The sequence below is a fragment of the Calliphora vicina genome, chromosome 3 (assembly GCF_958450345.1).
Source record: "Calliphora vicina chromosome 3, idCalVici1.1, whole genome shotgun sequence".
Taxonomy (NCBI): domain Eukaryota; kingdom Metazoa; phylum Arthropoda; class Insecta; order Diptera; family Calliphoridae; genus Calliphora; species Calliphora vicina.
The window spans coordinates 46,830,604-46,844,674 of record NC_088782.1 but is presented as its reverse complement, the minus strand read 5'-3'; the positions used below and the strand labels follow the sequence as shown (position 1 = coordinate 46,844,674).

General features: G+C 31.5%; 1 protein-coding gene across 1 annotated transcript; it reads left to right on the top strand.

Annotated features, from left to right (window-relative positions):
- The first annotated feature begins 381 nt into the window (after nt 1–381).
- On the top strand, nt 382–14,071 carry LOC135955443 (odorant receptor 67d-like). The gene is made up of 5 exons (XM_065505794.1): nt 382–529; nt 12,684–12,961; nt 13,016–13,530; nt 13,585–13,774; nt 13,847–14,071. Exons 1-5 carry the CDS (start codon nt 382–384, stop codon nt 14,069–14,071), a joined length of 1,356 nt encoding a protein of 451 aa, XP_065361866.1.

Below are 14,071 nucleotides of genomic sequence, written 5' to 3'. Positions count from 1 at the left end.
TTGTCACTATTACTTGTTTATTCTCACTTAGTTTTGAACATTATGTCGCGTGCACGAAAATGTTTTTTTTTTGATTCCAAAATGTCGAATTTTGTAACATCTGCGGGAAGTTTTCCTTTACTTCTATAATTTGTAAAAAGTGCCCCTGAAGCACACCGATTGCTTACCAAAGCTTACGGTGAATGTGTTCCACCGGTTCAATATGCGAGAGATGGTTTGTACGGTTCAGAAGTGGAGATTTTGACACGGAAGACAATAATCGCCCAGACCAGCCAAAAAAGTTTGAAAACCAAGAATTGGAGACATTACGTCATGAAGATTGTTGTAAAACCAACAAGAGCTTTCAAAATCATTGGGAGCTATTAAATTAGCAGTTTCAAAATGTTTGCGAGCAGCAATAGTCATCCGAAAGCTGGGAAATTGGGTACCATACAAACTGAAGCCGATAGATGCTTGAGCGCCATAAAAGAAAATCATTTTAGCACCATTACTTGCGATGAAAAATTAATCCATCGCGATAAATCGAAGTGTAAGAAATCATGTGTGGAGCCCGGCCAACCTGTACCGATCACAATCGATTAGTTTGAAGCGAGTATTGGCCGAAAAACGCCCTGAATATGGGCCAGAAATAAAACCGTATTATTCTGTCACGACAACTCTCGGCCAAATGTTGCAATACCTGTTAAAAATTATTAGTAATGAAGTTTTTGCCTCATCAGCTTTATAGTCTAGAGTCTGGAGTCCAGACTGTTTCCCGTCCGAATACTATTTGTTTCGATCGCTCTCTGTGGGATACGGTTCACTTTGGAACAGAGTTATGAACGAATCAAGCTAATATTGGATTGGCTTGAATCGTGCTTGGCCTCAAAAGATGAGCAGTTATTTTGGTTCGGAATCAATATAGATGGAAGACGATGGCCAATACTTTGAATAAATGTATATTGTACAAATGCTTCAAAATAAAATTAAATTTAAAAACCTATCGATGCCATTATTTATGGAATATAACATCTTGCAAATATCAGTCGCAGCTCTGTCGCATAAATCAGGGGGAATTTGACCGATGTCATGAGTTATGTTGTTTTTGGGGACCGCATAGACCTGCGACTTAAGAAAACCCCACAAGAAAAAGTCTTAGAGGGTCAAGTCGCACGATGTCGGTGGCCAATTCAATGTGTCATGAGCTGTGTGACACGAATCGCAGTTCTGTGCAAACCACATATCGTTGGTAGCCATATCATCCAATTCAGATCAAAAGAAGTTGGCCATTGACGGTGACGGCCTGACCAACATCGTTCTTAAAGAAATTTGGACCCACATCAAACAGTGACTTTTCGGGATGCATTGGGCGACAATTTTGATTGTTGATGTACCAATTCATACAGAAATGGGCATCACTGTAAAATAGGCGAAGCACGGAACGTGAATTTTTGAATTTCTCGGCTCTTAACTGAAAGGACAATACTGCTCCTGTCAACAGGCATCTGTCAGTTGACTTCTGTCAGAATTTGAACAAGTTGTGTCATTTAGTTTGTGTTTGACATCCACTGATAGCAGAATACCTCTTGACTTGATGATAAATTAAAAAAGAGAAGCCATCACATTAAAAAGGCTAAGCTTGACGAATACTATGGGAATTCCGCATTAAATTTCAATGGAAAAAATTGGTTTAATGATTTTCGTTGTACGTAGCATGGAATATGCCGAACATTCTGTTGCACAAAAGGGTACACACATATGCAGTAGGGATATAACTATTGACATTTTTTGCAAATATGCAAATTGGCTTTACGGTATTATTTTTTCGCGATTGTTAAAAAAGTTCACGCACCAAACGCAATAAAGTTGTTCATTAAATATTTTCAATTATTTTGAAATACAATATATTTTATTTTAATAATAACTGCGGACAAACTTCAAAAGATAATTTTTAAATAAGGGAAGTATCCCTCACACTTGCAAAAAAAATATTAAATTATTTATATAATTTTTCAGACAAAAAAAATTGGTTTATTTTAGAAATTGTTGTTGGTGCGTGATGTTTTTGATTCCAAATGACCTCAAAAAATAATTTTCATTACATATACACCATGGGCCAAAATTTGTTATATCCCTAATGTGCAGTTTCCATGGCAAAAATGTATGAATTAGGCTCCCTTTTCCACCCTATTCTCCGGATTTACTCCCGAGTGACTCTTTCTTGTTTCCAAACCTAAACAAATGTCTAGGCGGAAAGAAATTTGATGCCAACGATGAAATCATCTCACAAAAAATACATATTTTGATGACTTCGAGAAATCTTATTTTTTTGGAGGGATAAAAAAATTAAAGAAACGTTGGATAGAGCTCAAAGGAGACCATGTAGAAAAATAAAATTATTTTTTATGCAAAAACCTGTGTTTCATTCAAAAAGTCACGGAAAAACTAAATAAATGACAGCCAATTCTAAAGATGTAGCTTCAACAATATGACCTCTATTAACTGTCAAAAATTCGGAAGTACCTATTGGAAGATCCTATATTTATATCATTAAAATCTTCAAAATGTATTCTGATAAAAACTGTACCTTCCACTTGATAATATAATTCATTCCAAAATCGACTACAATTATTTAAATAAACATGTAAAATATTCAATAAACAACATCAAATTCAAGAGCTACAAAAAATATCTATTACCAACATCAGGGTGCCTGGGCAGATGCTGTTTATAAAAAATACAATTTTTCAATTTATTTATCAAAAAAAAAAAAAGTATCACTGTCAGAACGGCAGCTAATAACTCAAGCGTTCTTGATTGAAAATCTCCACCTTAACTAAACAACGAAAAAATAAATTCTAAACGAAATGGAAATTAAATAAAAATTAAATGCAAATTACATTGGGTTTCATACCAAAAAAAACTAAAATGAAAAAACGAAATCATTAGAAAAAAATAAATTAACCCTTGTTAAGAAAATACGCAATGCACAATATATGTATTTTGTTACAATATTTTTGGAAATTTACAATATCAGAAAACACATTTACCTAAACAACAACATGTCACTTGTCATGTAAAGCACGTACGTACGCAGTTCATCATTAGTTTGAATGGCAGAGAGCGGGACAGGCATTCAGTCAATCTCTCTACGAACAGTGTTCAAGTATTCAACACTAAAATCTAATTTGAAAATAATTTGGTTTCTTTCGTTTTTTTAGAATAGAAATTTAATAAAACTTGTAGTGTATTAATATAATAAGCTGCTGTCACTGAACATTTTGTTAAATGTTAAAAGTTAAATTGTTTCATTTTATAAATTCCCTGTAAATCCCTGTGTCAAATTTTAGCAACCCTTTTTTTAGAAATTTCCCTGTTTCTTTTTTTTCCTGCAGGATTAAGACAGAAATTTGTTGCGTGTAAAGATGTTGAAGAAAAAAATGTTGCCTGTGTTTTTTGTTCAATTATAATTCTAATTAAAATTAACATTCATTCATTTGCATACTTAAGAAATCGAACTAATTTGCATATGATTGTCTCCGTAGGATACATTTTTTATTTTACATTTATTTATTACGTTTATGGTTGTTTCATACCTTTAACCCAACATCCTGTCGCCCATAAACAGCGCTGACGTTGAACAAAATTGCTTACAATCATAATTTTAACACCAGAGTTCCTTTATTTTTATATCCTTTATAATGTCATGTTTCGTTTTTTGTGTTGTTGTTGGTCCTTCTTTATTTTTCAAGAAACTCAAAGCTTTTGTTATGCAGCATATTTTCTTATTCTGTTGTTAAATAATCCTTTCGAGAAAAATATTGTGTGTTTTTTTGTAAATATATTTTAATATACAAATGCAGGACGGAAGGAAGTTTTTGTATTGTCCTCCTCTATTTTTTCTTTTTTATTTTTTATTTTTTTGAAGCATATGTTGTTGTCTTTTGTTTGTAGTAGTATCATGGAAATTGTCAAAGGATAACACTTGTAAATGAATTAGAATTAAAATGCAAAGGAATCTCATTCTTTCACATATTCTCGAAAGTAAACGTGCTTTTAAGGACATGTCATGAATTTACATGTTTTTTTTTTGTTGTTTTGTCCTTTTCATATCAGATGTTTATTAAAGGATGTTACTAAAACGTGAGAAATGCATAAAATTATAACGCGTTTGATGTGTGTGAAATAAAATTTGTAATTTTTTAATGCAGCTTTTCAATTGCTAAAAGCATTATTTTAGTTTAGCATGTCTTGGAAAGAGGGAAGGAAGATCTATTCTTGAAGATCATAGAATGTAAAGTATTGAAACGACAAACTTCTTTGGCTGTTGCAGGTTTCACAGGAATTTGTTTCCGTACTAAAATTGTCAATACAATTTGATGATTTTCAAAATGATTCTGATTATTTGTAAATCAAAAATCTTGTAAATCTGACTAGTACTGGAATAGACCTCTGGAATAGTTACTCTAAAATAGTTCTTTCTCATGACGGTAACCACCACTAAGGCGCAATGCATTACCTATCAGTTCTAGGAAACTATCCCTAGAACAACTAGTTACATAACTAGCTACGTGACTAGTTATTTCAACACGTGCATGTCTTAAGCAGGAGGTCAATTGACCCTTTTTGATTACAATAAGACTGTCTAATAGCTGGTCCAAAGTAGTCAACGCATTGGATTCACATACCAATTACATAGCATCAGTTACTTCACTAGCTACCTAACTGGTTACTTGATCTGCAGCATAACTACACTCAATGATGATATATGATTGCCACAAACATATATTTGTTTACTGTAACCATGTATATGGTTGATACAATCATGTGAATCATAAATTAACCATATTATGGTTATCACAATCATGTAAAAAGTTACTGTGACTATAATATTGTTAAAAATCTTGTAACACTATTTAAATGGTTACAGTAACCATGCCCAATTATATTTTTTCTCTGCGTGTAGTTATTTTAACATGTACGGGTGTTAATTGACCTCAAATAGACAATCCAATAACCGATTATTTTTGATTTTTATAACAAACAACTAAAGATTTTTAAAGACCTTCGTATTTACTATAATTATGTTAAAAAAATGTTTTTTAATTTTTTTTTTCGAAATTGATTTTTTTAGTTTTTTTTAAAATTTTTTTTTTTCCAAATTTTTTTAACATTTTTTTTTTAATTTTTTTTAAATTATTAGTTAAAAAAAATTCGGGTTAAAAAATATTTTTCCCGTTTTTGACCCATTGTAGGTCCAAATTACTATAGCCTTATATACATCGTTGCAATGGACTTTGAAATATCATTAGATCGAGCCCTTAGCGCCAAATTATCGTAAGCGACATTTTCAAAATTTTTTTTTTTATTGCAAAAATTAAAATTTTATGGACCGACTGATGTTTTAGCATTCTCAGAATATCAAAATTGTTAATAACTTCAAAATTATAGGGGGTAAGATTTTATCGATGTCAATGCTTTTACTTTTACAGTAAACGAATTTTATCCTAAGCGACACATAGTGGTATAGAAAAAAAAGAAGGAAATAAATCTGTAACTTCTAAATGGTTGGATTGGTTTGAATGAAATTTCACATTCGCAAAGCAGAAGTGCTGTCGAGTTTAAGTTCTGAATTTGGACCTCATAGGCCCACCAGGGGCGCGACCAAGGGTAGGACTCAAAGTAGGACACCTCGGGTATTTTAAATATTTAAAATGATCCTATTTCTTCGTTTGTGTTCCGATTTCAAAAAAATTTTACATATGAAATCTTTTCATCGAGCGCTACAAAAGACCTAGTCGTAGCTATCAATTACCTTTTATAGCCTAGGAGATATTCGCATTTGAAAATTAAATTTTCAAAATTTTTAACCAACCTACTCCACCCTTACTTGATAACAGCCAATACAAATATTTCCCGATTTTCTTCAGTTTTCCTTTATTGGACTAACAAGATATGTATGTGTCAAATAGAAAAAGAACTGTTTAAAAATAATGACAACGTCCAAAGTTATATGCATTTAAATTTAAAAAATTTTAAAAAGCCTATTTTTCGCTAATTTTTTGGGCAAAAGAACTGTTTTTCTTTTTAAGTTATCACAAAAAATTTCTAAGAGCATGTATAAGGAATTTATTAGGGTATTCGAATTATTCGATTTTTCTCTTATTCGAATAAAACGAATAATTCGAATAAGAGATTTTAACTTGTTCGAATAATTCGATCATACGTTTAAAATTAATCGAATTATTCGAATAATTTAAATTTTTTTGTGTAGTTTTGTGAAGTTTTGATGTCGGTTTTTTAATATTTTATTGTTAAAGAAAAACAAAAAATAACATTAAAGTTAACAATTCAAGTATTGATAATGTTAAAAAACATTCGAAAACAAAGTCCATCATTAAATTTTCGTCAGAAATATTCTGATCAGATTAACATCGGAACAATCTACAAAACAATTGACTAGCAAACCCGATAGTTTCTGTTTTGGAACTATGCTTTAAAAAATTTGACCTAGTTGGACATGATCCTGAATTCAAATACAATATAAATGTATTAAGAATTTTCTTATGTCGGTCATTAATTCGGGTTTTAAAATAAGTAACTAATTCTTTAGTAATTGAATTATTCATTTTATCTAAATTATTTATAACAAACTGTATTATCAGTTCTATCAAGTTATATCAGTGTTCCGAATCTTTGCTTAACCAAGTTGTCTTGGGGAATTACACAAATCTGTCCAAAGTTTGATATCATTGTCAGTGAACGTGGCTAATTTGAAGACAGGCAGTGCATGATTGACGCATTTACAAATACGCAAAAAGTTTATTACCATGTTAGACAAAGATGTTCAATGATGTTGAAAATCATGTATAAGACGAACTCCATGCTTTTCTTGCAGCAAAACGTTAGTTTGCAATATTTGTGTTTATCATTCGATTTATTAAATATTTTGCAACACTTACGCGGTTAATAACATCACTTATATACATATATTTTAAGATCATGGCCTTCATCTATTTCAATGTAATCATTATAAATGTCATCCTCATTATCACTTTCGACGACCGTTTCAAAATCACATTCTCCATCACATTCAACTCCACTTTCATCTAAGTTAATATTTTGATTATTAATTGCGATTCTTCTAATATTTCGCCAGCTAAATAACAAATATTTTATTTCGTACCTTTTATTTTCATTGGTTCAAGTCCTAAATTAAACATTTTAAAATAATTGTTTTTAGAATTGTAACTTCCTGTAATTATATTTATATATTTATAGAAGGAGCTATTGGAACACTCATCTACAGTGATCGAAAGTCTCTTTGTCTTTAGTTATTTGTCGAATTTCAGAAACAATACAATTTTTGTGAGTCATTTTACATACTTAAATTTGGAATTGCGAAAAATTTAAGCAATTTAATAAATTTTAATATTTGTGAACATTTATTCGTTTTATTCGATTATTCTACATAAAATTGTTCGAATTATTCGTTATTCGGAAATGGCCATTTTTAAATTGTTCGAATAATTATTCGTAAGAAATTATTCGATTAATCGAACGATCATTAGTCGATACCCTAGAATTTATACTTTCTGAAAGCTAAGTTTTCATAAAATATTTTAAATGAAAAAAAAAAATACAAATTTTTGTTACCGAAGGGACCAGGTCCATTCCATTACGATAATTTGGAGCTAAGGGCTCGAGATATCCATATTGCCTATATTAATGATTAATGACTATATACTAATCCAGATATAGATCAAAAATAGGCCAAAAATCTAGGTTTTCCCGGTTTGTTCCTTATATCTCAGCCATTTGTGAGCCGATTTTCTCGATTTTAAATAGCAACCGATCCGGATATATTGCTGTATCAATCATGTTTGTAAGTTATTTGGGGGCTACACAAAGTTGATTTCAACATACAGACGGACGGACATGGCTATATCGTCTTCGCTAACTATAACGATCCAGAATATATATACTTTGTGGGGTCGCAAATGAAAAATATAGGAATTAAAAACGGAATAACAAACTTATAAATACCCTTGCCTCTCATGGTGAAGGGTATAAAAAAGTGTATATATATGTATGTTATCAATTCGATATAGGAAGGTTATTTAGACATCTCCCATCATCTTTAATATGTAATTACAAAAGATTATGCCTCGACATGATACTAAGAGATCCAGAATTCCATAGAGATCGTTTACTGTTCATTTTCAGTTAGATTTTAAAATCGTACAAAAATTTAGAATATTAAAACTAGTGTCATTAATATTTGGCAGCTGTGGCATATTCATGTTTATTGCGATTAATAAAAATGAAGCGCTTTATGAAAGAACAACGCAGTATAAGTATGCAAACTTTTTACGAAAATTTGGAAAGTTATGCTGGGACCGCTCGCAAACTTCGAAGAATTTTCATTCGAGAAAGTGCATCTAATGTATCAACAAGGTCAAACAATTTAAAGAAACTGGGTCGATTATAGACCATAAGACTCCTGTGCATCAACGTACCGGTGGGTCTCTTGAAAATACCCTGTAGCCAAAAACGCGAAAACATCAATTCGGCATTGTTCTCAACAACTTCAAATTTCACGAAGCGATTTTTATTATTTTTTTGACAAAAGACCTCCTTCTTCATGCGTACAAAAATCAGATTACTTAGGAGCTCCAACTAGCAGACCATGGAAAACGCATTCAAGCCGTTCAATCGGTAATGGAGCAAAGCGAAGTTTATGACAAGTTTTTTAAAAAAAAAATCATATTCTCCGATGAAGCGTATTTCCATCTGAATAGCTTCGTTATACACAAAGTTTTCGATTTTGGGGCTTCGAAAATCCTCATGCAAATCATGAGAAATAAATGCACACACAACGAGCAACTGTCTGGTGAAGATTTTAGTCAGGCGACGTGATAGAGCCTTACTTTTTTGAAGATTAGGCCGAAATTGCAGTCACAGTCAAGGCATTCGTTACAGCCCAGTAAGCACCAAAGCCCCAAAAATTCAAGCACTTGAACATTTTGTTGGAATTTGACTTGAATGCAAATGTAATTATACTTTAGACATGAAAAATATTTGAAAATTTATTTATTTTTCAAACAAAAAACATATGGCTTGAATTTATGTTTCCTTTTTACTGGAGAATGCTATTGAAATAAAGTGTAATACAACTGTAAAACAATTGCTTCACTATAATTCAAGGCTTGAATTACACTAATAATATTTTTGCGGAACATTTTAAACCCTTAAATCCCTGTTGTAATGGTGTTTTTTGCTCATTTTTAAAAGAAGGACAAAAAGAACCATGCCTTGAGGATATAGAGGGTTAACATATTCTACAAAAATATTCTCCGTAACATTTTACATAACTTTGCTGAACACATTTTATACCTAAAATGTACGGATCACATGGTTTCTTATGACGATTAACAATAAGAATGTGCCTGAGTTGGGAAACTTTAACCCCCCGATCCAAAATAACTGCTTATCTTTTGAGGCAAAGAACGAATCAAGCCAATATTTGATACGATGTTCTGCAGAGAAGTATATCCCAGAGATAGAGTTCTGCATCGATCGAAACGAATACTTAGTATAGGGATGGGGCAAAGGTCTGGAGTATAATGTTTTTATTGATTTTCAACTGATGTTTTTTCTGTTTTTCACAGCACTGTAGAATTACTTTTCGCTGCACTAAAAACTTCAATCAGCAATGCACTCTCTCACTTCTCTGATTGCTCTGCAAAGACACAATAGAAACAAACTGAAAAAAAAAAAGAAAACTAGAGAAAAACACACCATAATCATGATTTTAATCCATGCTGACAATGAAAAATCATCATTTCATTTTTAATTCACTTAAATACAGTCAAAAAAGATTAACACGTATTGCACATTAAACAACAAAAAAAATATAACATAAAATATAAAAAATTGAAATAAAACCATGCATTACAAAAAAACAGAAAAAGTTATAAAAAATTTATAGAGTTTTTTTTTAATAAAAAAAGCAAAAGAGAAAAAAAACTTAAAACTACGTCTGTTTTAAATGCATCATTAATCAAAATGTTGTAGAGCGAAGAATAGAAAAAATTTTAAATAAAAAACTGCAAAAAAAATACAAATTCATCACAAGGATTTTTTGAAGGATTTGAATAAAAAAAAAAATTAAACCAACTTTTGTTGTAGTTGTGGTGAGAAACAAAAGATTTTTTTTATATTTTTTAGCAAAAAAAACTCACTCTCACAAAAAAAGGAAATAAATTTTTAATATAATTGTGTGTGTAGAGAAAAGGTAGCAAAAAAAGCCTAGTGTAGTGGTTTTTTTATGATGTGAAACTTTTCACCCTCCCTCCCAGGGGGATTAAAAACTGTTACTACCCTAATGAAGAATATCAATTTTAAGATGGGAAGTACAAGCTTTAGCTGTTTTTTAAAAAAAATAAAAAAATTATTAAAGATTGTGGCCATGTTTTATGAACTGAATGAATGATGTTTGTGCTGTAGACTTTGAAGAAAAGACCTGGAAAATATGTAATGAAAGCAACCATGTTTGCCGAGTAGTTAAAGTTTATGAAATATTATTTTCTTGTTGTTGCTGTTGTTTTATATATAGTAATTGTTGAAAGCATTTATCAGGATTATATTTCAATGAATCATCATCACATCATCCATTCCATTTTCATAAACTTACCGAACAATCAACCATCAGTCCATCCATCCATCGTGTTTTAAATTACATTCAAGCTGAACAACAGTGTTGATGTCATTTACTAAATAAGATGAAACTTTTATTTGCTTCTCTTTCGGTTTTTGTTTTTATTTTAATAATAATAATATCTAATTCAAAACATAAATTTTATTTGAAAAACTTATTTAGTTGAAATATTATTTTTTCTATTTTCTAATTTTTAGCAAACAAAGAAAATTAGTAAAGCAATGATTGTTGGTCACAGAGAACAATAGAGTATCGAACTCTATTGATTCGCTGGAGCACCGAAGCAATGTGGACTGCGTTTCACTGTTCTATTGGTACTACAATCGAATATGGACCGAACACCTTCCAATAATTTTCAATGTAGAAAAGTTCAAAACGAATGTCCACATACACCATACACTACACCCTTTTTCCATACTCCCAATACCTATTTTCCTAGCTCCAACAAAATGCTTTACATGAGTAGGAATCATCCCATGAGTGCTGGAAACTATCTTTAATACGTTGTCCCATTCCATATCTTTATTATAGTATTTACACCTCTTTATATTTAATTACTTGTTTAAATATTTAAATTTTTAATAACTTTTAACACCTTCATAAATCTGTTGTTATTTTATTTATAACTGTGTAAAGCGATTATGTTGTCATTTCAGTGTCATGTTAAATAATTATTACATTTTTATTGTTAGACAATTAAGAAATTATAAATACAATGATAAAAATTCAGCAAATTTTGTGAAATTTGATTTCATTTAAATTCTAGTTAAAATATATTCAGGACAGTTGAAATTCATTTCTAATCCTGTTCTAGTTCTGTTCTAGTTCTGTTCTAGTTCTGTTCTAGTTCTGTTCTAGTTCTGTTCTAGTTCTGTTCTAGTTCTGTTCTAGTTCTGTTCTAGTTCTGTTCTAGTTCTGTTCTAGTTCCGTTCTAGTTCTGTTCTAGTTCTGTTCTAGTTCTGTTCTAGTTCTGTTCTAGTTCTGTTCTAGTTCTGTTCTAGTTCTGTTCTAGTTCTGTTCTAGTTCTGTTCTAGTTCTGTTCTAGTTCTGTTCTAGTTCTGTTCTAGTTCTGTTCTAGTTCTGTTCTAGTTCTGTTCTAGTTCTGTTCTAGTTCTGTTCTAGTTCTGTTCTGTTCTAGTTCTGTTCTAGTTCTGTTCTAGTTCTGTTCTAGTTCTGTTCTAGTTCTGTTCTAGTTCTGTTCTAGTTCTGTTCTAGTTCTGTTCTAGTTCTGTTCTAGTTCTGTTCTAGTTCTGTTCTAGTTCTGTTCTAGTTCTGTTCTAGTTCTGTTCTAGTTCTGTTCTAGTTCTGTTCTAGTTCTGTTCTAGTTCTGTTCTAGTTCTGTTCTAGTTCTGTTCTAGTTCTGTTCTAGTTCTGTTCTAGTTCTGTTCTAGTTCTGTTCTAGTTCTGTTCTAGTTCTGTTCTAGTTCTGTTCTAGTTCTGTTCTAGTTCTGTTCTAGTTCTGTTCTAGTTCTGTTCTAGTTCTGTTCTAGTTCTGTTCTAGTTCTGTTCTAGTTCTGTTCTAGTTCTGTTCTAGTTCTGTTCTAGTTCTGTTCTAGTTCTGTTCTAGTTCTGTTCTAGTTCTGTTCTAGTTCTGTTCTAGTTCTGTTCTAGTTCTGTTCTAGTTCTGTTCTAGTTCTGTTCTAGTTCTGTTCTAGTTCTGTTCTAGTTCTGTTCTAGTTCTGTTCTAGTTCTGTTCTAGTTCTGTTCTAGTTCTGTACTAGTTCTGTTCTAGTTCTGTTCTAGTTCTGTTCTAGTTCTGTTCTAGTTCTGTTCTAGTTCTGTTCTAGTTCTGTTCTAGTTCTGTTCTAGTTCTGTTCTAGTTCTGTTCTAGTTCTCTTCTAGTTCTGTTCTAGTTCTGTTCTAGTTCTCTTCTAGTTCTGTTCTAGTTCTTTTGTTAAATTTAATACAATTTTTTTCTCACAGTATAATCCATATAATCATAAAATGCTTTAAAACATTTTGTTAATATTTCAAAATGGATCAGTACCATTTGCAATTTCCCCGACACAGGATAAAGTTATGGCTAAAAATTGTTATGACCGTTTTAAGAAAATTACAAAAATGGCAAGATTAATGGGAGCTTTCTGTGGTGCGGATGTAATAAAACCAAACTACAAAATGAACCCGTTAACATGGCTAGTCATTTTTGCCATTAATGCCTTTTTTGGCTGTACAATTTATACCATTTACATGGGAATGGTAGTTGATGGAGATTGGAAGGTTCTTTTACAGGCCCTCAGTTTAGCTGGAAGTGCAGTGCAAGTTGGTGAATATATCAATTAAATGGAAATTTTGTTAATAGACATTTATTCGCAGGGTTACAGCAAATTAATATTGTGTATTTATCGTCGTTTGGTTATGATTTCTATGGATCAACAACTGAACAATATATACAAGGAGTATCAAAATGATAAGGACTACATAACAATTCTGCGTTATCGCACTGACTTGGCCACCAAAATGTTGAAAACTGTGATGGGGGTCTATATAGTTCTTGTGTCCACAATAATTATGTATCCTCTGATTTATGGCTTGCTGTATAATCAGAAAATGTTTGTAATGCAATTTTTATTGCCCGGCATAGACCCATCTACTCAATTTGGTTATATTCTTCATAATGTTGTTCATGTTTGCCTTATGATTTTGGGAGGTTTTGGAAATTTTGCGAGTGACTTGTATACTTGTATATTCATTATAAATATACCCTTGTTGAAGGATATATTGAAGATTAAATTTGAGAAATTGAATCAGGTGGCACTCAATTGTAGGGATACGAAGAAGACGTTGCCACTGTTAATGGAAATTGTTGAATGGCATCAGAATTATAATACGTGAGTAAATAATGAAGACAGTTTTATAGTAAATAATCCTTAATATTCAATCAGATTTGTTCAACAAGTTGAAGAAGTCTACTACGGAATCATATTTATTCAAGTTGTTTCTTCGGTGGTGAGCATTTGCGGCACCCTTTTTTCCATTGTCATTCGCAGTTGGCCAGCCGCCTTTGCTTATTTGCTGTTAAGCACAATAACGTTGTATGCGTATTGTGGACTTGGTAATTTGGTGGAAATATCCGTGAGTAATTGCCTTTTATATGCGTTTATATGTATTGCTCTTAATGTTTTTAGATACATATGGAAGCTACAGAATGATGAAGTAATCAATATCATTTATTGCGATTGTTTGTGGTATGAATTGTCTGTGCCAGAACAAAAAATAATTATCTTGATGATACGAAAGGCCCAAAAACCACTAACATTGACTATAGGGCACGTCATGCCCTTATCTATGAGTACGGCTCTACAGTTGACAAAAGCTATTTATAGTTATATGATGATGCTGGTGAATTTCTTGAAAATGGATGATATCTAA